This window comes from Saccostrea cucullata, unplaced genomic scaffold, assembly GCF_032062105.1.
Source record: "Saccostrea cucullata isolate Sc308-1 unplaced genomic scaffold, CSIRO_AGI_Scuc_v1 ctg369, whole genome shotgun sequence".
Taxonomy (NCBI): Eukaryota; Metazoa; Mollusca; class Bivalvia; order Ostreida; family Ostreidae; genus Saccostrea; species Saccostrea cuccullata.
Window position 1 is genome coordinate 45,986 of NW_026922785.1, and position 27,729 is coordinate 73,714.

Consider the following 27,729-nt stretch of genomic DNA (forward strand, 5'->3'; position numbering starts at 1 on the left):
GTTTGCAATTACAGTAATTCACCACTATAAATAAGTATGTAGAATCTTTCATAAGAACCTCATAAGCTTATCAAAGAGAAGATGTACGACTCCTCATACTATAGTATTCATGAATTTACCATATGCTAGCACATACATGTCTTTTCAATGAATAATCCTTAAGTTCACCATCAACATATAAATTCTTGAAATTTTAGTCTACATTACCCCTATCAGTATAGACATAAATCCTTACATTGACGTGTACCCAATGAACTAGCCATCCATTATAAGATATAAACCTTGTAAGTACCATCTATAAATCTTGTAAGTAATTAATATCTTACCATCTATAAGTATTGTATCCAGCACAGGAGGACTGATGTCCAATAAAACAGTGTGCCCCTCCTTTATGACGACTAGTTCATTTTCTTTTGGAAGTATACCATTTTCCCAGGTAAATGGTGAAGACCAAATGTCCACATAAAAGAACTCGAACCCTCCCTGTAAAAGATTTAACAAATGACTCAATGTTTCAGTGCCTCGGCAAGTTTTTAATTTATGATTGCATGTCGAAGAGTGTGAAAATAACAATGAGTGAAATTGGCATAATATAAGGTACAATATCATTTTGTTGCGTTTGTTTTACGAATTAGTCTTTTTATGCTACAACATACTACCGGTAATTTATAATCTATGTGAAATTTATAATCTATGTGAAATTGTTCTAATGAAATTTACTGACGCCAGAATGGCCAAACAAATATCGTATAAGTGGAACTTTTAGCAAAATACAAATTTTGCCATTTATTCTTAAAAACTGGTATTTTATTTTTAGGGAGATGTTATTTTAGCAATTTAAAAATGCCCACCAAAGAAGCTATAACAAATATAGCGCAAATAATTTTTAGCGATATTCAATTTTAGCGATATCAACACCCTCTCTAATATTGCCAAAATTAAATCCTCGCTAAAAATTCTGCTTATAAAGGATGGAAACCTTAGCTCAGATGACCTGGACAGCATATTAACAAAACCAGAGTAAATCTCCTGTGTAATCTTACTGATTTCTACACTTACTGGATTAGCCAGTCCATTTCCTGGCACGGTCACACTGACTTTGTACTTCCCAGTGTCTGTGTGTTGGTCAGTATCACATTCAATCTGAACATCTGTCCAGCTTGTCACAGAACAAATGCTGCCATCTATTACAACTTGTCCTTCAGCACTGAAATAAAATAACTCTATAAACTACACAAGTGTGTATTCACATGAACTACTATAAATGACACAAATATCATAATGAACTACTTAATGCAACACAAACATCATAACACACATTGATAATTATAAGCATAAAAAGGACAGAGTATTACTATGGGAAACCCATAAATGCTGCAGGGTCTTCAAAATTAACAAGAGGATTAAGTAACGTTACAAAGAAACCAGACTTCTTGAAATCTTTCAGTCCTGTCGGCAAAACCTATAAAAACAACCAAGGACCGATCATTTTGTGTCTCTGTCAGTCCAAATGACCGGTAAGTTTTGACAGGAACTACAACAATCCGACCAAATTTCGTAAAAATTCCCTATAACAGACCGATCATAATCTTTCAAACACCTTTCTGTATCTTGTAATGGCTTCCTTGATGAACGCAAGTGCAAAACTATGATTGGTAAACTAGTTTGTTCACGGCACTAAGGTAAGCCAGGTGAGAAAATCAAACTAGATAAAAAAACTTATGAAGAAAATGGACCCCCACAAGAATTCAAAGAAAGATCTTATACGTCTATCAAATCCACATGAAGTGTGCAGTGTTTATTGATGCTGAGTGCACAATGTATTGATAATAAAACTCAAATACAGTTTTCCACTTTTTATTGAATTTTTTTTTTGGACTGATAGAAATCTGTCTGGACTGACAAACTTCACGAGGCATTCAGTCCAAATGACTGACAGTGAAAAAAAGATTTCAAGAACTCTGAGAAACTATTTTTAATACTCGGTGAATTTCTCCAAAAACCTATCATATTCAAGTTTAGTTTAGTATTTTACTTCCAGGAAAGGAATGATGACTTTACAAACCCATAATAGAGCACTGTTTTTCACCTGATAAACTTACCTGCCAAATCCCGAGCCTGTTATTGTCAAAGGTGTGCCCCCTCCCGTTCCCCCGCGGAGGGGAGATAAGCCTGTCACTGCCGCTGTCTTAGCTTGCTGATAGCTGAATTCACCACTCAGTGTTCGCACTTCACCACTGGACGTCAGGACAACATCACAGGTTTTAACACTCCCTACATATCAAAAAACAGCCTCAATTCAATGGTAGACTTAAAATCAGTAAAAGCAACACTGGCCAAAACACACCTATCAAAGCTGCATGTCATATACAAACATCCAAGCCCAAACTATGCTAAGGAAACATGAATTTTTTTTAACTGATTCTTTGACCACCCTGTACATAAAATCTTTCTCAGTTGAGCAGTTTAAAATAATGGAAACTAATTATTTATTTTCAGCAACACAGGCCATGACTTTTGACCCTATAACCTTTATACAGCAATCAGGTCTAGGTCAAACTTGTCAATGAAAACGGATTTTAAGGTATTCTTACAATCAGATGAGGGGGGAGATAAACAGGAGAATGTTGTTGGAGTGAGGGAACTAGACTCTATAGGGCAAATCTCATCACAGATCTTAAGTTCTGCATTCCCATCAAACCCAGCTCCACTAATAGTCAATGTCTGACCTCCGTAAATACTTCCTAGAAAGGAAAACATTACATTAATATCTAATATTTTGTAATTATTTGATTTGTTTTACTACAAAAAAGTCATCATTCATTACAGAAACATGTTCAATTTCTCCAATGTTCAATACAACAATTCATGTATCAACAAAAAACATGACTAAGTTAACTGCTTGAACTCCATAGGATAAAACAAGATAAAGAAGATTGTTTCAAAGGCATTAAAGGAATTACCACACATGATTGTCTTAAGAAAACAAATATAAAACTGTGATCACCTGAGTCAGGGCTGACAGCTGAGAGTTCTAGTGAGTACTCGTACTGGATGTCACCATTGGAAATCCCGTGATCTGTGTGGACTACCACACTCTGCTGTCCCACCGCGTGAGGAGTGGTGGTACACGTTATCTCAGTGGCAGTCGAGGTGACCACGGTACACTCCGCCATCCCTATGGTCACTCTCTGGACAGGACTGAGACTCTGACCACTGATTGTGACAGTTTCACCATGGCTACCTTGGTTGGGAGAGATACTGGTGACCTTTGGAGATATGGCCTCACTGTAGGTAAATGTTTGTTGTGGATAGGTTTCTGAACCCACCTGTATGTCAACTTGTGAGGTTTCTGCTGCATGAGCACCAGTAGTGCACCTTAAATCAGACAGAGTGGCACTAACAAGTTCACAATTCACACCTCCTATAGTAACAACTGCATTTTCTGTGAAGCCATTTCCCTGGATATGGATTTCTGTTCCACCATACACACTGCCAGAGGTTGGAGTTAAACTGCTTATTACTGCTGGTGAAACTACCTCGAGTGATGACACAGCATTTCCAAAGCCAGACACTGAGACACGGACAGCATTCTGACCCAGGGGGAGGTTTGTAATGGTGCATGTAATAGTGTCCACGGTCTGTGATTGGACGCCACATTCCTCGCTGCCAATGTGGACCGTGGCTCCCTCTACAGCGGACTTCAAATTAGTACCAGTCAAGGTCAAGGTCGTCTGACTGGTACCCGTGATAGACCCAGGATTTACACTCACCAATTCTGGTGTCACAGAGGTGGCATAAGAGAATGTACATGCCCCACTTGTATGCTTGCAGATTGCCATAACCTGAGTGCCTGTTGTTGTAATGACTTTAACCTCCACTGTCTTTGTACCTATGATTTGAGCTGAAGATATGCATGTGATCTGAGTGAATGATGTGCTTTCTATTGGACAGATATAACCACCAACAGTCACTACCATTCTTCCTTTATCTTCAGAGAACCCAGTTCCTGTAATTGTGACTGGTGTTCCACCAGCAGTGGATCCTGATTCTGGAGAAATGGTTTTCACTGCGGGTACCAGAGCAAAGGAACGTTCCAATCTCTTCTCAATTTCTATCAGAGCATACCCTCTATTTTTTACAAGTAATGAAATTTCCTGTAATAGACCAACAGTTGGACTGTTTGCCGAATCAATACAGCAGTCAAATTTTCCATCACCTAGACCTTTTACACTGCATACATTGTCTCCAAACTTAACCTCTAGTTCACAAATGTTGTTACTGACTCCCTGACCTGTCACTGTTATCGGGTCAAGGGTCGTTCCTTCATTTGGAGATACCCCGGTGACTTTTGGTGTTGCACATTCCCAGAATGCAAAGTTCCATCTGTTAGGATTGCCTGTAGGAAGGGTAGGGGTGTTACAGAATCCCAGGTCACCAGTACCCCCGGGACAGGGTCCTCCAGGTGTAGGATCAGCAGTTCCTATCAATAAATCAGTGATTTGATCCAATTAATTTTAATTGAAGTTTCATTTATCAAAGGAATTCATTTTTTTGAATAAGGAAAAAAAGCTTTATCTTAGTTGAACAAGTTACTGTTGATTTTTTATATTAGTACATGAAAAAATATCAAGTAACAAAATTTTCAAAACATCAGCATAAGTTACCTGGTTTTTCATGGCTGAGATCAATACCAGCATTAATCTCTTTTTTTTGAGGATGAATTAATTTTTATCATAAATTACCTGGTTTCTCATGGCTGAATTCAATGTTTTGAACCATCACTTGTACCTCTGCAGCATATGAACCCAGACTTACGACCTCAATCACGCCAGAGAATTGGGTTGTTTTATAAAAGTCCACATAGTCACTCCAGTAATGGTAGGTCCCAGGCACCAGGAACTGGAACTGGTAAGCCCCTACAGATAGAGTACATTATAAAACAGGGCTACTACAGACAGAGTTCATTATAAAACGGCCCCTACCGACAGAGTACTTTATAAAACAGGGGAGGTAACACAGAAAGTGTGGTCAAGTAATATCAATACCAACCAACAAAGGGATACAGTGGACCTTCAGATATCCAAACGCCAGATATCCAGATGCTTCAGTATCCAGACGATTTTTTATCAGAACGGAATTTTTTAAATGTTATTTTGTCTTGTTTAACTGGTAATTCAGGTAGCCGGATGCTTCACATATCCGGACAAATTAACTAGGAACCGAAGCGTCCAGATAAATGAGGCTCCACTGTACACAAAAATACTCAAGCATATAAAATCCTAGCAGGGCACTCTCATGTATCTAATTTTATCTGTAACATGTCTGTGAACCATGTGAGATTCAGTATTTGGATTACAGAGAGTATTATACATCAGCTGTAGAAGTCTTACCTCTGGTTGTAGGGGGACCACTATTGAACCCCCCCTCCACCGCCTCCTGAGACAACAGTTCCTTCACCTGAACCACCCTCACCTTCATCCCCTGGATAAAGGATTTAAATTCCCAGCTCCAGGATACTGTGTCTCCAACACTAATCTCCAGAGTCTTAGGTGTCCAGGCATAGCCACTGATACCAATCTCTGAAGGGTTTAAAACAGAAAGATAAAATTAAAAGTCCATTATAAATGCAAGCACATTGTGCAATTTTGAGCCTGAGAAATCTTCAATATCAACCATATTAAGTAAAATTCAAAAAAATATTCATCCTATTTTGTTGAAGACCATGTGTTTATAGCTTAATATCTATCATAGGCATGCAAAACTGCGATCACAATGCTGAAATCACAAAATTAACATTCAGTTGCCCAGCTCTAAAAACAGTGCACTTATCTCCTAAAAAAAAAAGTTGCGTCATCAAAACTATGTCAACATTTGAAAAATAGAGTGATGAAATTAGACAGAAAATTGGGGAAAACTCTAGACTTGTTATGTTAAACTTTGCCTTATTATGTTCCCCAAACGAAGTTGGGGAACATATTGTTTTTACTCTGTTTCTTCTTATTATTATTATTATTAAGGTCTTCCGACTTCCTTCGGAAGACCTTATTGTTTTTCTTCTGTTTTTTATTATTATTATTATTATTATTATTATTCTTTTTTCATAGTACAGCCGATATCTCAGTTATGCGTGGACAGATTTCAAAGATTTTCTCAAGGTAGATGCATCATGAGAATATCTCCCGACGTGTTTTTCATTTTTTCAAAAATCACTTTCGTTCGCGATTTTTGGGGATTTTTGTATTTTTTAAAAAGCATTTTGTCCAGCGGTTTTCTCAAGAACGGCTAAAGATATGAAAGTGAAACTCGCTGAGGTGATAGAACATCGAACTCCGTTATGGGCAACGACCTTTATTTTTCGTCGTCGGCACTTCCGGTCGCAAACGGAAGTGAATTCAAAAAGTCCCATTTCTCAACTTTTTTGTTTTTCAATACTTTTCTTTAGGATTTAGAGGGTTTATAGTGTGTCTTATGAGAATTCTAAATATGTGTTCAGTATCTTGATGCGTGCATATATTGAAACGATATGACCGAACCAAACTTTGTCCCACTGTCGGGGGTTCGAATCCCGCTGGGGGCGTTGCAATTTTTTTTCTTTGTTTTTGTCTTTTTTCATTTGCAAATTATTTTTCTCTCTTTTATTACATGTATGGAAGATTTTGCCGAATTTTAAAAGCTGTATTTTGAGATATTTTGTGAAATAATTATTATTATTATGATCTGTGTTGATAGACTACTGTAAATGAACGTAAGCGAAAAAAATGCATTCTGAAATCTATTTCTTGTGATGACACGGCATAGAACTCTAAAGAAAAGTGGGTCGGAAGACCTGCTTGTTGCTCTAGCAACAAGAATGCATCTAGTTATTATTATTATTTTTCTTCTTCTTCCTGGAACTTTTTTGTCCGGGAATGATCTTGTAAACTGTTCGTCCGAGGTAGGTAAAACCTTTTTAGGGTAAGTAGACATGTTATGCAGATTTGCGGAATCAAGGTCATTTTGCGCGCACGTGCAACACTTGAAATAACCAATATAATAGATATAGTCGGAACTTTTCTATTTTTTGATAAAATGCTTTGAAACTCATAATGTAAGGATACATTAGTAGTATAGACAAGATGGCATGGTCAAAATAGCAAGATCTCACGCGCATGCACGTGCGCTTCGCTCTGATTGGCTGAAACTAAAGTCTCAATATCTTTCTTGTTTCTTGTCATAATCTTTTGAAATTTTGAACATGGTCCTACATTATGAAGATCTAGAGCATGATATATTAAAATTTTAATAAAAGCATGCGCATGCGTGCGTGCTGTAATCTGATTGGCTAAAACTTTAAATGGCTATATCTCCTTTGTTTTTTGACGAAATGCTTTGAAATTTAAAACATAGTCATGCATTACGATATCCTAAAATATGATATAGAAAATATTCATGAAATCACGCGCATTCACGTGTGCTGCAATCTGATTGGCTGAAACTTCAAATGGCTATAATTCTCTTGTTTTTCAACCAAACAGGATGGGATTTAGAACTTGGATAAATATAAGGGACTCCTACAAGAAGGTGTAGTCATTATGCACATGCGTGCACGTGAAATGAGTAAAATAAACCAGAAGTCTCTGTCGAGACTGAAGCTCTACTGGTTTGTACTTATAGCAAAGAAAGAGAAAAATACTTAAGCACTGGTTTGTACTTATAGCAAAGAAAGAGAAGAGTACTTAAGCAGTTGGGAATTGAAACTTTACGACAGCAATAAATAGAATAATGATCCTTGATAAAGTCTCTTTATGTTCTTAGTGTAGTCTACTTGTGTGCCAAGTTATATTGAAATCAGACCAAAACTGTAGGAGGAGTAGCATTTTGAAACAATTTTACAGAATTTTCTATTTTTAGTAACCACAACAACACCGTTCAGGGAAATCAAAAACTGATAAACAGAATTATGTATCTTAGTGTAGTCTACTTGTGTGCCAAGTTATATTGAAATCAGACCAAAACTGTAGGAGGAGTAGCATTTTGAAAGAATTTCATAGAAATTCCTATTTCTAGTAACCACGGCAACACTGTTTATCGAAATCAAAAACCACTACACAGAATTATGTATCTTAGTGTAGTCTACTTGTTTGCCAAATTATATTGAAATCAGATTAAAACTGTAGGAGGAGTAGCATTTTGAAAGAAATTTCTATTTTTAGTTACCACGGCAACACCATTTATCGAAATCAAAAACCACTACACAGAATTATGTATCTTAGTGTAGTCTGCTTGTTTGCCAAGTTATACTGAAATCAGACCGAAACTGTAGGAGGAGTAGCATTTTGAAAGAAATTTCACAGAAATTTCTATTTTAAGTTACCACAGCAACACCGTTCATTGAAATAAAAAACCGCTACACAGAATTATGTATCTTAGTGTAGTCTACTTGTGTGCCAAGTTATATTGAAATCAGACCAAAACTGTAGGAGGAGTAGCATTTTGAAAGAAAGAACTATATGCGGTATATTGCATATATTTGCCCCCACAAAAGTCAAATTTTGAAAACTTCCTGAAATGTGCTGAATTCAATAAATTGTATGAGAAATATAAATTAACAGAAAATATTATAGTGTCAAAGCAGTGTATTCACAGTTTTTTTTTTAATGACGTCACGAACTAGTCCGATTTTATATCCTTTTTCAGAAAGAGGACAAAATGGACAAAATTTCAACAATTTTAGCTTTAAAATTTATAGAGCGCAAGTTTGTTCAGGAACAATATTGACATATTTCATTGATATTATCATTCTACACACTATATCAAAATATTGATCCTGAACACACATGCGCTCGGTGACTTTTACTCAAAATATCGACGGAATATGTACATTCTTCTGTAAAATTCATAAAAAACTGAAATTTACGTCATGTTTGTGACGTCATTACGTACACATGGCGTCATTATTTATGAAAATATTCAGTGCTTTGAAGTCAGCATATACTCCCCTGTTTAAGAACCTAATTAAATATATCTCCATCAAAGTTTGATATGGGGTGCAAATATTGGTTATTACTGAATAAAGTTCTTTCACAGAAATTTCTATTTTTAGTTACCATGGCAACACCGTTTATTGAAATCAAAAACCATTACACAGAATTATGTATCTCAGTGTAGTCTACTTGTGTGCCAAGTTATATTGAAATCAGACCAAAACTGTAGGAGGTGTAGCATTTTAAAAGAATTTCACAGAAATTTCTATTTTTAGTAACCACGGCAACACTGTTTATCGAAATCAAAAACCGCTACACAGAATTATGTATCTTAGTGTAGTCTACTTGTGTGCCAAGTTATATTGAAATCAGACCAAAACTGTAGGAGGAGTAGCATTTTGAAAAATTGTTTACAGACAGACAGACGGACGGACGCCGGACGCATAACTATCGCATAAGCTCTTCTGGTCTCTGACCAGTAGAGCTAAAAATACACTCGAATGAGTGCATTTTTTAATACTTTTGGATTAAATGCTTTGATATTATTAAAATTTTAGATAGTGTAGACAAGATAAGATGGTCGTTATGCACATGAACACGCGTGCAATGCCTATTTTTTAAAATATATTTTGTATTTTTCTTGGAAGACCTTGATTAAGTCTAAATTCCATAAAGTATTTCTTATCTAATAGAGATAACAGGGAATATGGCACCAAAAGGGAGTTGGGGAGCGTTTGGGGAACATCTGTAATGGTCCCCGTTACAATTAGCACTAGTTATACTTGAGTTGGATTGAACAATGGGTTCTATATCTATTTTTTCCACAGATTTGTTAGTTATCTTTATGTTACCTGGATGAATTCCTTGGTTTGTAATATGGTGTATTTTTCCAGTATCTACAATCTGACACTTGAGTTCCGTCGAGGTTGAAGTCTTTACGTCACATTTGTGATCTCCGACCTTGACCTTGTTTTCCAAGGTCACGGGGCTGAATCCTTGACCCGTTATAGTTAATGTGGCACCGCCTCGTAGTGATCCTGAGGTTGGGAACACGTTGGTGATCTTACGGACCTGTACTGTGACACTGGGTATACTGCCAGAACTGTCAAATGAGATACACACCATTATCACAGGTAAATCTCATTATTATATAAGTGGGCAAATAAGACTCAAAACCCTCTAGAAAATAAAGCAACTTAAATCACTGAGAGCAGCAAATGATACAAATTTCACTACCTTTGTAAGCTAAAAATATTTTTTATTTATTACCATATTTATAGTAAGACCATCCGAAATACCTAACCAGTCATACAAATACATAAACAGTGAATTAATCAGAGCAACACAGACCTATCTACTGCATAGCCTGTATCGGTGAGGAGCCGGAGTTGGTAAGTTCCTGGGGAGAGTAACGGAAATGAAGCCTCCAGGCTGGTGGCTGTCAGTGTTGTGGGGATAATTTCTTTTCCGTCGATGTAGAGCTTTACAGTATTTAGATTGCCCCATCCACTTCCAGTAAATGTTAATTTGTGGACAAGTCCTGAACAAAAAAAGAGGCATCCATTATTTCACAAATTATGATTACCATATATTGCATACGGGCAAATTTTTGGCCCAGTTTAATTTGCCCCTTTCATCCTAAAGAGTGAGGCAAATTAAAAACAAAGAATTTGAAGAACCCAGTATAAGGTCTTCAAAAGAAGTATGACTGGGAAAATCTAAAACAGGGCAAAATTTTTTCCAAGTGTATTAAGTAAAATGGAGAAAATAACAAAGGGTAAAAATTACCTTGTATACAGTAAGCTTTAATTTCATTGTCAAATTAAACACACCCAGGAGATTTATGACCTTTGTCTTATTTTAATATTTTTTTCTAAATAGCATTTGATAATAGGCATAACATTGCTGGACCAGTCTTCATACCTCCGTCCTGAGTCTCCTGTGTCAGGGTGATGCTGCCATCGTTAATGGTAGGACCTGTATTGTAGGTGAAGGAACTGGTGGCTGACGTCCCATCTAACGACACAGTCAACGTCTGCTGACCAGCTGTAGCCTAAAACAAAGAAAGGGATACTCCTCTAACAAAGATGTAAACATCAGAAGCTTTAAAGCAAGCTAAATGAACTTATCTTGCAGCATGCATATCACTTAATTATAGAATTGTTACGGGTGATTTTGCATTTTTAAAATAAAGCAATTTTCTGTACAGAAAAAAATGAAGATTTTTATGAAATTTAAAGTTGGTGAGGAGTGTAATAATATAGATCCAGTTAAATATTATCCTGTCTACTTACTGAGCTTGGAACTTTACAGGTGATCTGATTGTATGTGGAGGACAGAACTTCACAAGGACTTCCTCCCACCGAGACACTGGCCTCAGAAGAAAACCCTGACCCCTGAATGCTGACCTCACATCCTCCTGTAATAAAACCCCCATCATTACAATCAGTTCACAGAGAAGCACACAAAACCAGCTTCTTACATTCATCATGTAATAACAGACACAACAAGAAGTCTATGAGCTAATAACCCCCCCTCTCATGTGAATACTGTAGAAGTACTTTTTTCCGCGTGGTATTAATTTACGCTATGTACGCGGTCACAAATTTTTCGCGGAAATTTGTCCAAGCGTACTTAAAATATATGTAAGGCATATAGTGAGAATCTAGAAAATCCGCGTAATTTTCTACCCGCGGATTAAACAGAAATTGAGATTCCGCGGAATTATGAACCCGTGGAAAAAAGTACGTCTACAGTATATACTATCATGTTGATATATACACAAGTTAAGTCTAGGGCAGATGCATGGATAAATAGGAAGTTGACATCCGATTGAATGAAAATGAATCCCAACATATGGTATGCCTCAGCAAAGAATGTGCTAAAATTTCAAGCATCTGCGATGAGTAGTTGCTGAAAAAACTGCAACCAAAACTTTTGTTATGGACAGACACACAGACAGACGGACAGACACACAGGGCTAAAACAGTATAATCCCATTCCTTCTAATTATAGCAAAGGATATATTTCCTTATTTACATAACAGCTACACTAAAACCTCAGTTCTAACCTCCAATACTACAGGAATTGGGGGACACGGCTGAAATTGAAATTGTCGATACAAAATCACAGGTAGCTCCAGGATCAATGACAGCTTTCCCTTTCCCTGTCACCGTGACCTCCACTGTATGGGTGCCTGCGGGCGTTTGTCCGGGGGTACAGACGATTTCTACATCAGAAGACGAGGTGACTGTACACTCAACACCAGCTATTGTCACTGCATTGTCAGCCTGATTTGTTGAAAACCCAGTCCCAGAAATAGTCAGGGTGCCAGAACCTAAAGAGAGCAGAGATTACAAACATAAACTGAAATACATCATCTTCATTGTGAATAGTTTAATTTGTCATATGTGTTCTTTTATAAAATAAATCATTGCAACAAATTCCATAAAAGAAAGTAGTACATCGATACTAAAACTGAAATGCAAATATGTACATTAATACAGAAACAGGACACGTTTTTAACTTAACACTATGATAAAATCAAGATCTTGAACCTACCAGACGTGCAGGAGTTTATAACGGGTGTAGTGGCAGCCTCCCAGACGAAGGAACAGCCAGTGGCCGAGGAACACTGTGTAGGAATCTCATTAATGAAGGCCGCCACCTGAGGAGACGAGCTGTAACCACACAACATGTCTCCCTGGATTGGGTCCAGGTTCAGTTTCCCATTAACCACTGTTTCTATCTCTATAGCAACATTCTCCCCTGACAACTGGCTAGTATACTGAAGAGTAAAAGGACAAATGACAGGATAATTTCAGCGACTCGAGACAAAGTATCTCCAAGTCATCATTTTATAATTCTATGTAAAAAGATATTTTAAACAGATTTTTCTTTTACTAACAACAATATATACTGGAAGGAATTGATGTTATTACTGTATACAGGGAAATTTTCGCCCCCGTTTTATTTTCGCCCCTTTCGCCCTCTTCTTGATTGGGCGAATTTAAAACGGGGCGAACTCAAATTACACAGCATAATTTCTTAAACAAAACAATGACTGGGCGAATTTAAAACGGGGCAAAATTGTTTGCAAGTGCAAAAGGGCGAAAATAACACGGGGCGAAAATAACCCTGTATACAGTATATATATGGCTATATACTAAAAAATTATATTACATCTGTATTTCTTGCTTTTTCATGTTACTCATCATATTACAATTACCTGGATTTCTGCAAGATCCCCAGGTTTGGACAGAAATGCTACACTGAGGTCAAAGTTTGCACAGTCTCCATGTTTGTAGGTGTATATTTCCCCCATTGTTGGTATAGTTGACAACAGAATCTCCTTAAATTCCTCTCCAGTCACAGTAGGAGAAATGGCTGAAATTAAGGAAATCTCATAAAGTGGAAACATTTTAATTCATGAAGGGGTCAATATTTGTGGGAAAAAATACATTCTGTTATAACAGCAGATTCAAAATCAGAATGTTGAAAAAGTTACCATTCATTGGAATATAAATTCATTGATCAGAGTGATTTTAAACCAGAAGTCTCTGTCGAGACTGAAGCTCTACTGGTTTGTACTTATAGCAAAGGAAGAGGAAAGTACTTAAGCAGTTGGGAATTGAAAATTTGCACAGGCAAAAAAGAGAATAATGATCCTTGAATAAGTCTCTTTATGTTCTTAGTGTCGTCTACTTGCAAGCCACATTATATTATAATCAGACTAAAACTGTATTTGAAGTAGCAAATTTGAGAGTAACAGAAATTGCTATCTTTATTAACCAAGGTAATAATGTTCATTGAAGTCAAAAACGGATATAAAGAATTATGTACCTTAGTGTAGTCTACTTGAGTGCCAAGTTATATTGAAATCATACCAAAACTGTAGGAGGAATAGCATTTTGAAAGAATTTCACAGAAATTTCTATTTTTGGTAACAACGCCAACACCGTTCATCGAAATCAAAAACTGATATATAGAATTATGTATCTTAGTGTAGTCTACTTGTGTGCCAAGTTATATTGAAATCAGACTAAATTTGTAGGAGGAGTAGCATTTTGAAAGAATTTCACAGAAATTTCTATTTATAGTAACAATGCCAACACCGTTCGTTGAAATCAAAAACCGATATATAGAATTATGTATCTTAGTGTAGTCTACTTGTGTGCCAAGTTATATTGAAGTCAGACCAAAACTGTAGGAGGAGTAGCATTTGGAAAGAATTTCACAGAAATTTCTATTTTTAGTAACAACGCCAACATCGTTCGTCGAAATCAAAAACCGATACACAGAATTATGTAACTTAGTGTAGTCTATTTGTTTGCCAAGTTATATTGAAATCATACCAAAACTGTAGGAGGAGTAGCATTTTGAAAGAATTTCACAGAAATTTCTATTTTTAGTAACAACGCCAACATCGTTCGTTGAAATCAAAAACCGATACACAGAATTATGTATCTTAGTGTAGTCTACTTGTGTGCCAAGTTATATTGAAGTCAGACCAAAACTGTAGGAGGAGTAGCATTTTGGAAGAATTTCACAGAAATTTCTATTTTTAGTAACAACGCCAACACCGTTCGTCGAAATCAAAAACCGATACACAGAATTATGTATCTTAGTGTAATCTACTTATATGCCAAGTTATATTGAAATCAGATCAAAACTGTAGGAGGAGTAGCATTTTGAAAAATTGTTTACAGACAGACAGACAGACGGACGGACGCCGGACGCATTACTATCGCATAAGCTCTTCTGGTCTCTGACCAGTAGAGCTAAAAATCCACAAACAATGGCACTACATCAAAAATGATGACTCCACAGTTACCATTCTTTATTATCTATTATAACTGACAATGCCTACCAACAGCTCCCTCACAATTCACAGTGAGGTAGATATTATTGGTTGATAACACCAAAAGAAACTACATGTAAATCCTTACTGACAGTACATACCAGCAGATTCAGTTCCCCAGTAGCTCAGTGTGAAGGTCCCTGTTACTGGGGGTGATACCACCTTAACATACACTACTATTAATACTGACAGTACATACCAGAAGATTCAGTTCCCCCATAGCTCAGTTTGAAGGTCCCTGTAACTGGGGGCGATGCTGCATGCAGGCGCTCTACAGTTACTATCAAGGCATTGACCTTTAACAAAAGAAAAAGTTTTGTTCATAATCCTTTAAAGGAAAGTTTGTTCCAAAACAAATATCTAATTTAAGTTGCATCAACTTGTGTAATCATGAAACCTACTCATTGATACATACATAATGTATGTAAGATTTATTTTTATTCCATCAATTGCAAATCACTTTAATGGTTCATATATTTTTTTCCTCATACCAATCATTGTACAGGTCAATGATAAATCAATGATTTTCCAAGTTCTTTACCCTGCCACAGCATCTAATCACAACAGTTTATCACATCCTAAACTTACTGACATTTTTCTGCATTCTTTTTGTTTGGATGGTATACATTTACAATGCATATGATTTCAAGAAAATGGTTGAAGAAATTTAAAGAAAGAGTCAAGGTAACAAAATTTTCATAAAAATTCATTGCTCTAAACTGCTAAATTTCTAAAAAGGAAAGTGAATTCAAGATAACTGAGAAGGTCAAGGTCAGAATGACACAGTGACATTGCTCTCAATGAGACTTACAGGTATCTGTGTACGGAATTCATCTGATTTCAATTCAAAGTGGCGCAAACAGAAAATAAATATGATAAACACTATGTGTCAGCAACATAATCTTTAAAATTAATTTTCATTTCACAATCAGAGAAACTGGTTGATATTTGAATTGAGTCAATAAGAAGAAAATTCATTCAGACCTGTCCTGGGACAGCACTAAGCAGAGGGAAGTCGTATCCACATTCCAGAGGGATGAATGTGATATCCACACTGAACACGGGCGGTGCATTAGAAGTCACCACTCCCTCTGTACGGTGTATCACATGACCGTTAGGCTTCACAGGTTTCAGTCGCAGTAAGTTCACATTCTCTTCAAAAGAATTATGTGAAAAGAATGCATCAAACATTTTAATTAGAGAAATAAAATGTAAATTGTCAAATCATCCTGACAAATGAAAACTTTGGCTAACTAAATACCTTGGTCGTTTGTAGTTGGTCCATTACCAATATATACCTCGTCTATGTATACATCTCCTGATCTTGAAGCCTTGATATAATGTACTCTAAACAGCTGCCCATCAGTAACAAGGTTAGTAAGTGCTGTCAGCATGTCAAAACATGTGTATTTCCACCTATTAGAATGAAAAAAATGTTATTTTTGCTTAAGGTAGTAAAGTAATACATACTTCATATCATTTAATACTTAGGTTATTAAGAAAAAGTAGAGCAGCCCTCACATCGTACACTTTCATTTTTACAATAACAAAAGACTTTTACTTTTATTGAGTAATGAATTCATACAGTGTTCATGAAGTAATGATCACCAATCATTACAATGTATCCTTGACATTTGAACTTTTGACAAACAAATGGACATGGTATGCTTCTCTGGTCATCTAATAAGCAAGATTGAGACTGCATGAAACTATGCATCCATTCAAGATAACTTCCCCTTTGAAATCGATTGATTGATTGTTGATTGTTTAACGTCCCTCTCAAGAAATTCATATGGAGACGCCACCACTTGCAGGTGGAGAGCTAAAAATTTTGTCCTATACTAGGCACTTAGGGCCATTGAGCAGGGAGGGATCTTTTTCCTGCCAGCACCTAGTGCAAAACGGGACCTCAGTTTACATGGTCTCATCCAAAAGACCGGTCTTCACATCCAACTGTGGGATTCGAACATGCGATGTAAGGATCAACTTCTTACTTCACAACTCTAGAGCAGACGCTCTAACCACTCCTTTGAAATGGAATGAAGAATTGTAGTTAATGTAGTTATTGTTAAGTCATTAATCTATTCTTACTGATCTGATTCCTCTGCGATGCTGATAGAGAACGTCCTGTACTTGTTATCTACGCTAGTCATGTCCTCCCCCGCCTTGTAGGAGTACTTTACAACCAAACCACTCGCAAGGGCTCCATGGTAGGCAAAACATATCTACAACAATTCATTCTCCTTCAGTGTTTATAAGTTACAAGAGTTTTCTAAATATCTATATCATCATTGTGTACCTTCGAAAAGGAAATGGGTTTCCAAATGAACAAAATTCAATCCTCTTAAACCACAGATACATGGTGCCAGATTTGAATAAAACTGGCATATAAGAAAGGGAAATGAGTAAAGAATGAGAAAAATTACTCAAAACAAAAACAAAGATACATAATAGACAGACCCACCGCTCGAATGATGTTCAAGTGCTGGACAATTTTTGAATAGAGAAGCTCACTTTTCTAAACCTTTGGCTCAATTGAGCTGATAAGAACTTACTGTATTAACACCTGAGCCCAGTAGCAATCCGTCATTGTTTGAGTACAGGTAAGACGGGTTCTTTACAGATTTTCTTCCACAGAAAGCCTCCTTATCATCTACAATCTGACCGCCCTGAGCTGTGTTCGAGTTGGTCTCGAAGCTGATATGTACCACCCCCGTCACTCCAAGATACTTAGGACACCTGGTGGTGAACATCTGATCTACTGCCGTTATTACCTGTCAAATAAAAGGTTTCTTGAAACAGTTTTTTCTGGGTCTTCTAATCAGGAATATAACAGTTAATGACATGATTCAGAGAGATCATTACATATTCAATGGTCTAAAGATTCAATAAAATTACTCCTCCTCAGTGAAACAAACAATTACATGAAGCTATTTCTTATTTCATAAAATATCTAAATTTGAAATTATGAGCTTCCCAGTATCAAAATAAGTTCTCATAAAGCACCTACTGAAGATTTTAATATATTTTAAGCATTTCTTTTAATATAGGCTGATAAGTAGAAACTAGAAGATTGAGATACTAGTACTTTGATCTAAAGGCAAATTAAAATAACATTTAAAATACAATACATACAGCAGTTATGTCACTACCCCCTGGAATTACAGGAGAGACAACTCCTTCCATTTGAAGGGTCAAGGTGTAGGGTTCTGGATTCCCCTTTATATCTTCTGTCACTTGGACTTCTAGTTTTTCTCCCTGGGAGCCATCATACACCAAGTACTCAAGTAGGGGAATATCTCCTGCAAATAGTCAAAGGAATTCTATAAACTTCAGCTTGACAAATCTGTTACCAATGTTGAAATTTCAGTCTTCATGGAATATACATCAAACTAGGACGAGTCAAAAGTAAATGAAAGCTTTACAATAAATCTTTACATATCAGCACATTAGACTTTTCAATTTTCATTGTTGATTACTCTTACCAGTATAGTATTTATATATTTTTACAGGGTCATACTGATTCTGTGGATCAGTCAGTTAAAATGCCAGGCCGTCAAAATGGCTTCCAAATGATTTTGAGCTATGTTTATAAGAATATGTAAATTTTTCAGTTAATTTTCTTATTATCTGAGTTAACATTTAAGCTGATCTAAAGATAACTCTAAATCAGTGATACTAAATCCCAACATGAGACGATTGATATTAAATGTACCTCACCTCTCTTAGAGAAGAACTGGATCTTCAGTGTAATCTTGAAATCTGGAGATGTTGCCTCTGTTTTGGAAACGCCGATTAATTCACCACTATTCCCGTACCATGGGAGACTCTGAACGGCTGTGGCTATTTTTATGTTATCCATATTGGTGTTCAGAGGTTCTGTAAAGAAAACAGCTTGAATAAAATCTACTACTGTATTTATAAGTCAAAATAATTCCTCTTCCTTAATCAGATATGCAATTTCATAAATTACTTATTACATTTTTAAATAAACTATACACCTGTGTTAGCTGCAGATCTGTAGTTCTCCGAAAAAATATATATTGATAGACTGGAGAGCTACAGTGCCACCCATTGAAAAAACTGTGTATTTATTGTGCACAAAAAAGTGCGCTCGATTCTTGATTGATTTTTCCAAGTTGTTACTTCAATTGCAAAAAATGGAAGATTTCAAAAAAATTACTCTCTCCTCTATCAGGTTCTCTCGTAGTTGACATCTGAACGACGCATATTGGACCGAATAATTTTTGAAACCAAACTGGCAGTATAAATAAACGAAATGTCCGATGATTGCAATATCAGGGCCAGGAGGACTATTAACAAAAATAATAAGGAATGTTTTGTTGTGGAAAGAGTCAAAGAATATGTTAGGAACACACAGTTAGTAACATTATGAGATTACATCTTAAAAAACATGGAGAAATAAATTGAGAACCGAGCACATTTTTTTGTGCACAATAAATAATTATACAGTTTTTCCAATGGGTGGCTCTGTAGCTCTCTGGTCTGTCAATAATTTTTTTTTGGAAAGCTACAGATCTGCAGCTACACCTGTGTCTCATAATTATAATTACATTTAAAAATTCCTTAAGGTATCTGATCCATATTAGCCTCAGATTCAATGGAATTGAATGCATAATAGATATGTATGGGCTGAATAATCAGTGTAATGAGAACTAATTTTCATCTTTAAGTATAAGAATGTAAGAGTGGGACATGTCCTAATTTATGACCTTGTCCTGCCCTTAACGAGTTATCTCCCTTTGATTTTACTCAATAGAAATTAATTTTAAAAAATCTTTCTGGTTAAAAAAATTATTTCTAATTGTTTTTCTATTCCTAATGATCAAATACATCTTTCCACCACAGCATTTTTTGATATTAGAAGTATTTATTTTTTTATCTTAAAAAACTTACTTCCTTCCATAGATTTCAATGCAATCTTCAATAATTAATTTCTGCTTAGGTAATAAAATTTTTGAAAATTTCTCTTGGTAAATCCCTTTCTACTCTAAAATGCTTTAAAATAATATCAGGATATTTTAAAAAGAATTGATATTTAAGGTTAGAAATTTTGGTCCTAATATGGGTCAGATACCTTAATGAGACATTTTTCACATTTATGCCCATAATGATTGTAAATCAGACATATTCATCAGTGTACTGCATTCTGCCCAGAATCATAATAATCTATATTAAGAAAATTATGTCACTGTCTGAGGAGGAGATTAATCATGTCACTGTATGAGGAGGAGATAAATCATGATGTCACTGTATGAGGAGGAGATAAATCATGATGTCACTGTATGAGGAGGAGATAAATCATGATGTCATTGTATGAAGAGGAGATAAATCATGATGTCACTGTGTGAGGAGGAGATAAATCATGATGTCACTGTATGAGGAGGAGATAAATCATGATGTCACTGTATGAGGAAGAGATAAATCATGATGTCACTGTATGAGGAGGGGATAAATCATGATGTCACTGTATAAGGAGGAGATAAATCATGATGTCACTGTATGAGGAGGAGATAAATCATGATGTCACCGTATAAGGAGATAAATCATGATGTCACTGTATGAGGAGGAGATAAATCATGATGTCACTGTATGAGGAGATAAATCATGATGTCACTGTATGAGGAGGAGATAAATCATGATGTCACTGTATGAGGAGGAGATAAATCATGATGTCACTGTATGAGGAGGAGATAAATCATGATGTCACTGTATGAGGAGGAGATAAATCATGATGTCACTGTATGAGGAGGAGATAAATCATGATGTCACTGTATGAGGAGGAGATAAATCATGATGTCACTGTATGAGGAGGAGATAAATCATGATGTCACTGTATGAGGAGGAGATAAATCATGATGTCACTGTATGAGGAGGAGATAAATCATGATGTCACTGTATAAGGAGGAGATAAATCATGATGTCACTGTATGAGGAGATAAATCATGATGTCACTGTATGAGGAGATAAATCATGATGTCACTGTATGAGGAGATAAATCATGATGTCACTGTATGAGGAGATAAATCATGATGTCACTGTATAAGGAGGGGATAAATCATGATGTCACTGTATGAGGAGATAAATCATGATGTCACTGTATAAGGAGGAGATAAATCATGATGTCACTGTATGAGGAGGAGATAAATCATGATGTCACTGTATGAGGAGGAGATAAATCATGATGTCACTGTATTAGGGGATAAATCATGATGTCACTGTATGAGGAGGAGATTACTCATGATGTCACTGTATAAGGGGATAAATCATGATGTCACTGTATGAGGAGGAGATTAATCATGATGTCACTGTATAAGGAGGGGATAAATCATGATGTCACTGTATGAGGAGATAAATCATGATGTCACTGTACGAGGAGGAGATAAATCATGATGTCGCTGTATGAGGAGATAAATCATGATGTCACTGTATAAGGAGGAGATAAATCATGATGTCATTTTATGAGGAGGAGATAAATTATGATGTCACTGTATGAGGAGTAGATAAATTAATATGTGACGCACCAAGCAAAAACCTCCCTTATCTCTATTATGACGTAACGTCAAAAGACGAGTCTAAAGTCAGCAAGGTAAATGCGACATAAAAACGTCTCCTTGAGAGAAACACTCCCCAGTAGAACAAGGAGATGTTGTTTTATTTATATGCTAAGACAGATTCTTGGGTGTAATTTGATGTAGTTTATTCATTAAGAACTTAGTTTCCGTCAAGTGTCCGTGTAATCTTTCCGTTTCACAATTAAGTGTGTATTTTTTAAAGATTTCCAGTGGTGGCTGAAAAATTCCCGTAAGCTAGGCCGTTTTAAAATGAAATTTGTTTGCCCTCTCCCTATTCGGGTTAAAAAATTGCATCAGTAGGTAGGTCGAATATTTTTTGTCGAAAACTTTCGGTGTGGAAAAAGATTGAAGGTATTTCTGAACCGAAAATAAAAGTTGTAGATAGGATGAGAAAATTCCGGAATGAATAATTTGGAAGTTTTAAAAAGATTTTAGTCAGTTCATTTTAAAAAGTCAAACAAACAAGTTTTTGAAGATTTTTTTTAAAATTTAATGTTCAGCTGTTTCATCATGATGCACATGCAAGAAAAATTTAACATTAAACTAAGGTTTTTTTTTTTTTAAAATAGCGATGCAATGAAAATTGTTTTAAATTACTTCTCTTTTATTTATGGAATGAATTTAATAGGTACCCAATTTATACTGTATAAACTGAACAGCTAACGCTGCCGTTTATATAAATAAAACGTGAACTGTTTTTGATAAATAGTTAAGTTTAGTTTTTATAAAAGTATTCTCTATAGATAAAACACAGATTTTTGATATTTGATTTGGACACTTCTTCCGGAAGTAGTTTTAGCTGTTGATTTAAAATAAATATTTTGAAGAAAGACCTTTTAAGCTTATCAATTTATTTTATTGTTGAACACCTTCTCATGTTGTACAAAAAAAAATGTAGAAAAAATCCACCCCCTTTCTCCTGTGTCACGTATCTGCTTTATTTCTTTGGATACTTCATGCATATATTGTAAGTAATAGTCCAACTATCTAAGATATTTTATGATTGAGAATTAAACTGATTGAACATATGTTTATCGACCTTTTCATAATCTGTTTGATGAGGTTTTATACACAATACGCCGAATGTAAAAATGACAAATATGATACATAGTTAAAATGTTATAATTAATATAAATTGTTACAAATTCATACACATTGTTTAAACACTTTTAAAACATTCCAACCTATTATCATTTTGTGCATGGTTTATCTACATGTACTAAAGAATATTCTGGAGTTCTGGATTGCTGAAAACAACATAATTTCGGTCATTTATAAAATCGCTGAATCAGACTGTTGCATGTACATGTTGTAACGTCTCCGGTGCTAATTCACCCCCCCCCCCCCTTTAACTTAAAACATCAATGCAGTATGAAAGTGTACATTAAACATTTTAGAGTTTAAAGATCTTTTTTTTAATGATTACCGTATATACTCGCCTATAAGTCGGTCCGCCTATAAGTCGGTTGTACTTTTTGAGCTTATTTTGCAGGGATTTGCCATTGACCCGCTTATAAGTCGGTGCAATTTTTTGGCAGAATCAGATGACAATTTCTAATAAATGCTCTGATGTTTTACTCTGATTTCAATTAATATTTTAAGATATGAAATCGATATTAAACTTTAAATAATAAAAAAATAAATACTTCCCTCTCAAGATTAAAAATAAAATAAAATTATTAAATACGTGCATATAAAATACTTATGATTTATGTTTAATCTTATAATACATAAATTATATAATGTATCCATACTTTGTTCAACGATAGCTATTGAAAATGTTTATAGAATACTACGATTCGCTATCCAGAAAAATATCTGTCTTTATATGACTCGCCTAAAAGTCGGACATAGACTTTTGGACTAAAATTTAACTCCCAAAATACCGACTTATAGGCGAGTATATACGGTATTTAATCTGTAATAATTATTTCCCCGACAGAGACTTGACTACCAACATTTCATGATTGAACATAAACCTAGGAAAATAATAATCTTGTTTCCTTCTGTTGAATTGCAATTAATGAATATGTATATGCGTTTCTAATTATGAAAATTTGCTATCAAGTACACGTAATTTATTAAATGTATACATGTAACAAACATTAACAATGTCAACAAATTTTTCCTGCAAAAGTTCATTGAGCATGTGTACACATGTACATGCATGGGCAGTTTAATGCAAAATTAGAACAAATCTGCACAAAATATGTTAGTCAGTGATAATATGCCTATATTTGTTCAAGATATATAGAAGTTGGAGGATATAAACATCTGAATATATTTTACTAAAGTCAATGATCAAAACGCTCTATATTCTAAGATAAAGGATTTATAGACCATAAAAAATACATGTTGGTCGGCTTGAATATTGCTTGATCAACTATCTAATTCATACAGCTTATCGTGTATCACAAAAAAATGAATAAATTACAACAATTAATTATTTTTTTTAAACAATAACAAAAGTTACAGCTTAATATTGTACATGTGTGTCTTGTTCTTGTTTGATTAATTCAGGTAATGAATTAAGCGTGAATGTCCATAGCTGAGAGACCCCCCCCCCTCCCGTTTACGATTATTGAAGAATATTATATTAAGAATGTTTTATCTGCTCTCTTAATTTCTGTTGCTATTTTTAACATGCGAGTTTTAACCTATACTAAAATGCAACACTAGCATTTAATATGATTAAAATAAATCATCATGTGTACATGTACTTACTCAGAAAGCTAATAGTGAAGCTTAGTATATGTCTTATTATATTCTATGTCCAGAAATGAATTGGAGAGTACGTGTCACTTGTGGGATCATAGGCATCGGAATGGGGGGGGGGGGCTTTTTTTTTTTTTGCAAAGATAGACATTATATAGGCATTGAAAATTGGGGATTATCCTTTTTTCGTTGGTTTAGCCCCCCCACCCCCCACCCCCGCTTTCAATTTGCTTCCGACGCCTATGGGGATTCATATGTATTTGGGTATTGTGGTTTGTTATTCGGCTTATGTACAATGATCGGTTCAAAATTAATTCATGATTAACTACATACATAAAAATTGCAGTTTTTTTTTTATTTAACAAGATTTGAAAATACATATATTTTATTAGGTGGGGAAGGGTGTTACATTATGATTCACTGAAAAGTATGCAGAAGCATTTAGTTAGGAAAATAATTCTAAATATATTTATTTTAAATAATTTAAACATAAATATTAAATAGGAAACGGATGGCCAGGAAAAATGAATCAATTGTTAAAAATATTACCTAGAAAAAATGATTGAACACTTTAAAATTTGATGCAACTAATCTTTATTGATTTGATTTAAACACGCATTTATGAATTATACAAACGGATTGGAAACAAGTTTGACAACTTTCAAGTTCTTCTTGTGAATTAAAGACATTTCATAAGGACACCCGAAGAAGAAAAGGATCAAACTCTACTACAAAAGACAAATACAATTTATTCTTGGGTGAAGAATATCTTTTCAATAAGCCAAAAAGTGTTCAGTATTAAAACATTTGAAACTAAAACATGTAAATAGTCAACTTGCGGTCAAAGAAATTTCTCTTAGATAGGAAAAAAACCTGTTGCACTTTTTAGAATTTCAGGTATTCAAAACATGAAATATGACAATACTTTCTATCTATTCTATGTATTGTATAGACTTTTAATGCCCGGGGGGGGGGGGGGGGGGGGGGGGGGGGGGGGGGGGGGGGCTGTCTGGAACTTTTTAAAGATAAATACTTTGATAGTGTAACAGAGACAATTAAGTGCCTCTGCTTAATTCGGGGCCGGGAACCCGAGGCCGCTGTGCTTTACCGATGAGCTTAAGGGTTAACCCACTAGCCCAAGCGAGTAGGAAGCCGTAGATGTGCCGTTTGTACCGCCACAATAGGATTTTTTAATCCAAATGTTGCTTATTTTCTTTTGCTATTGCAGTGATGTACATTTCTGCCATTTTACTGCATTAAAAAGCCATAAATTGTAAGATCTCCCAGAGGAAGAGAAGATTTTTGATTTTGTCTTGAGTTTTGCTTTTTTCTCTTGACGATTATTTCGGTCCACCCCCCCCCCCTCCCCTTCCTGTCTTTCGTTTCTCAAAGATATATTTTAGAATGTTTATTTTCTATAATTACGATGAAAAAATTCTTGATTGTTGATACTTTTAAGGGAATCAAATCAAAAGTTTAATGATATGAATATCATCAAATTATTATATAGCTTAACGTCATTTTACGATTTTACGTTATGAAATTCATGCAGTTACGCACGGGTACACTGTACATCAAAGTTAATATTCCGTGTTTGTCATGCGCTCTTTTATACATTAATATACAGAAATATATGTCATGTTATATATCAAATGAAAGAGAAAGAAAATCTCTACAAGAATCAATAAAAAACTGAAAATGTCAAAATTCTTCGTTAAGGGAGGTTTTTGCTTGGCGCGTCACATATGTATTTTATTCTGAGAACATATTTGTGGGCATAACTGTATAAACTTCATATGTGCTTATATAGATTTGATGTGTACTCAAACACAATGTACATGCCATAAATAACCAGTCCATATCTGTGGAATACCTAATAGAAAATTACTTATTAACAAATCAATAATATACCTGTGTAAACCCCATACAGTCCCAGCCTGAAGGTAGCATCAGAATACTGGCCACTTAGTTCCTTGACTTCCACCATTTGTACTTCATTTATAATACTTCCAACAGTAGTACCTAACCCCAGTGATATTTTCTGTACCTCACGAACAACTGTAGATCTCACCTACAAAAAGGGAACACAGTGAAACTTAATGAAAGATTGGAAACTGGTAAGAATAAATTAATAAATCAGCCAATCCACAATCTGCTTACTACATTCATAAAAGTTTTTCCTCTCGAGATTAAACTGAATGTAAGTTTAACATAAATTTTAAACATCAAAATTTATATATTTTTCATCTTTACAATTGTTTATATACCTACTATTTATCATGATTATGAAGCAAGTAGTATGAAATACACTAACTTTTTGTTCTACTCAGAAGAGTACTCTTAAATATAAATATTTCTGACCTCAAACTTTCAATGCATGACTTCATGAGTAGTTCCTGCAGTATGAATTTTCAAAATTTTTGCAGAGATAATTATTATGCTTTTATAAAATACCAATGCCTGAGTGTCATTTTTATATTGATCAGAATAGCTCACTTGAGCTTTTAGTTCAAGTTCATGAGCTAAAATGTTTCACAATGGTAAAATGTCTGTTTTTAATCATAAATTGTGCAGTTTTAAGGTTGTTGAAAGGACATCAGAAGCTTTGATGCTTTTACCTTTTGTCAGACTTGAAGAGTAGACAGAGATGAACACAGTGATCTGAGAATATACACTTTGATGAAGAGGCCTATTCAACGTGTTGTTATATGCTCATGGAATTTATTGAGACTCAAGGGCCATAACACTTGCCTGAGTCAGTACTTATCTAAGAAATATCAGACCTTCACTAATTGATGTTCCACATCAACTATTCCTGTGCTCTGGTTGGTCAACTTTGTGTCATAGAATTGAGTGGCTACTTGAAAAGAGGGGTCCCCACTAGATCCATGTGAATGTAAAATCTCCATGTAATATCTACAATAAATCAACTATACAGTAGATCCATGTGAATGTAAAATCTCCATGTAATATCTACAATAAATCAACAATACAGTAGATCCATGTGAATGTAAAATCTCCATACAGTATCTACAATCAATCAACACTGTATCACTAAACATTGATTCTGAGACATGTGACTCTCTGAACAATGATTTTCAAAACAGAAGTCTTGCTTTGAAATTTTTCATTCCTATAGATAAAGAGCAGACGAGGTTTCTTAGTCTACACATGTGAGTGAGGGAAATTTCACTCCAAGGAAAGAAATATTTACAGTTTGATACTGATTGATATCTAAATAATTTACATCTTTTGTTGACTTCCATTTAGATTAAGAGCTAGCTAACTCACTTTTGCTGTTCCGTTAGGGTTACTCTGGCTGAGGTTTGACCTGGTGTTGATGAATACTCCGGACAGGTGCCCTCACACTTAGCTATTTCTACCTGGAAATCCACAAACATATATATATATATAATCTATGTGAAGTTACAAAATATTCCTGTATTTTCAGTGCATTTCTTTTTCTGGTGTAATCATTTTTGCTACCTGGTCATTCTCAAGTGTTAATTGTACTATATTTGGTACATTCTGTATAGTTAAGATATAGTTTTAAATCTGTACCATCAAACCATAGTATGTTCAAAAGAAGATA

The 27,729-nt window shown here is 35.1% G+C and overlaps 1 protein-coding gene across 1 annotated transcript in view; it reads right to left on the bottom strand.

Annotated features, from left to right (window-relative positions):
- The window catches only part of LOC134262465 (fibrocystin-L-like), a 45,015-nt gene that overhangs the window by 12,766 nt on the left and 4,520 nt on the right, over positions 1–27,729 (bottom strand). Inside the window, exons 10-33 of the mRNA XM_062744855.1 lie at positions 27,429–27,520; positions 26,921–27,053; positions 26,049–26,208; positions 18,547–18,705; positions 17,962–18,128; positions 17,382–17,600; positions 16,918–17,051; positions 16,088–16,242; positions 15,811–15,980; positions 15,026–15,122; positions 13,195–13,352; positions 12,528–12,753; positions 12,037–12,303; positions 11,261–11,385; positions 10,890–11,019; positions 10,317–10,506; positions 9,818–10,068; positions 5,394–5,582; positions 4,746–4,919; positions 3,008–4,483; positions 2,595–2,744; positions 2,103–2,274; positions 1,060–1,207; positions 327–483 (exon numbers count right to left, since the gene is read on the bottom strand). Of these exons, the coding sequence (XP_062600839.1) occupies positions 327–483; positions 1,060–1,207; positions 2,103–2,274; positions 2,595–2,744; positions 3,008–4,483; positions 4,746–4,919; positions 5,394–5,582; positions 9,818–10,068; positions 10,317–10,506; positions 10,890–11,019; positions 11,261–11,385; positions 12,037–12,303; positions 12,528–12,753; positions 13,195–13,352; positions 15,026–15,122; positions 15,811–15,980; positions 16,088–16,242; positions 16,918–17,051; positions 17,382–17,600; positions 17,962–18,128; positions 18,547–18,705; positions 26,049–26,208; positions 26,921–27,053; positions 27,429–27,520 (5,299 nt within the window). The remainder of the gene's footprint in view (positions 1–326; positions 484–1,059; positions 1,208–2,102; positions 2,275–2,594; positions 2,745–3,007; positions 4,484–4,745; positions 4,920–5,393; positions 5,583–9,817; positions 10,069–10,316; positions 10,507–10,889; positions 11,020–11,260; positions 11,386–12,036; positions 12,304–12,527; positions 12,754–13,194; positions 13,353–15,025; positions 15,123–15,810; positions 15,981–16,087; positions 16,243–16,917; positions 17,052–17,381; positions 17,601–17,961; positions 18,129–18,546; positions 18,706–26,048; positions 26,209–26,920; positions 27,054–27,428; positions 27,521–27,729) is intronic.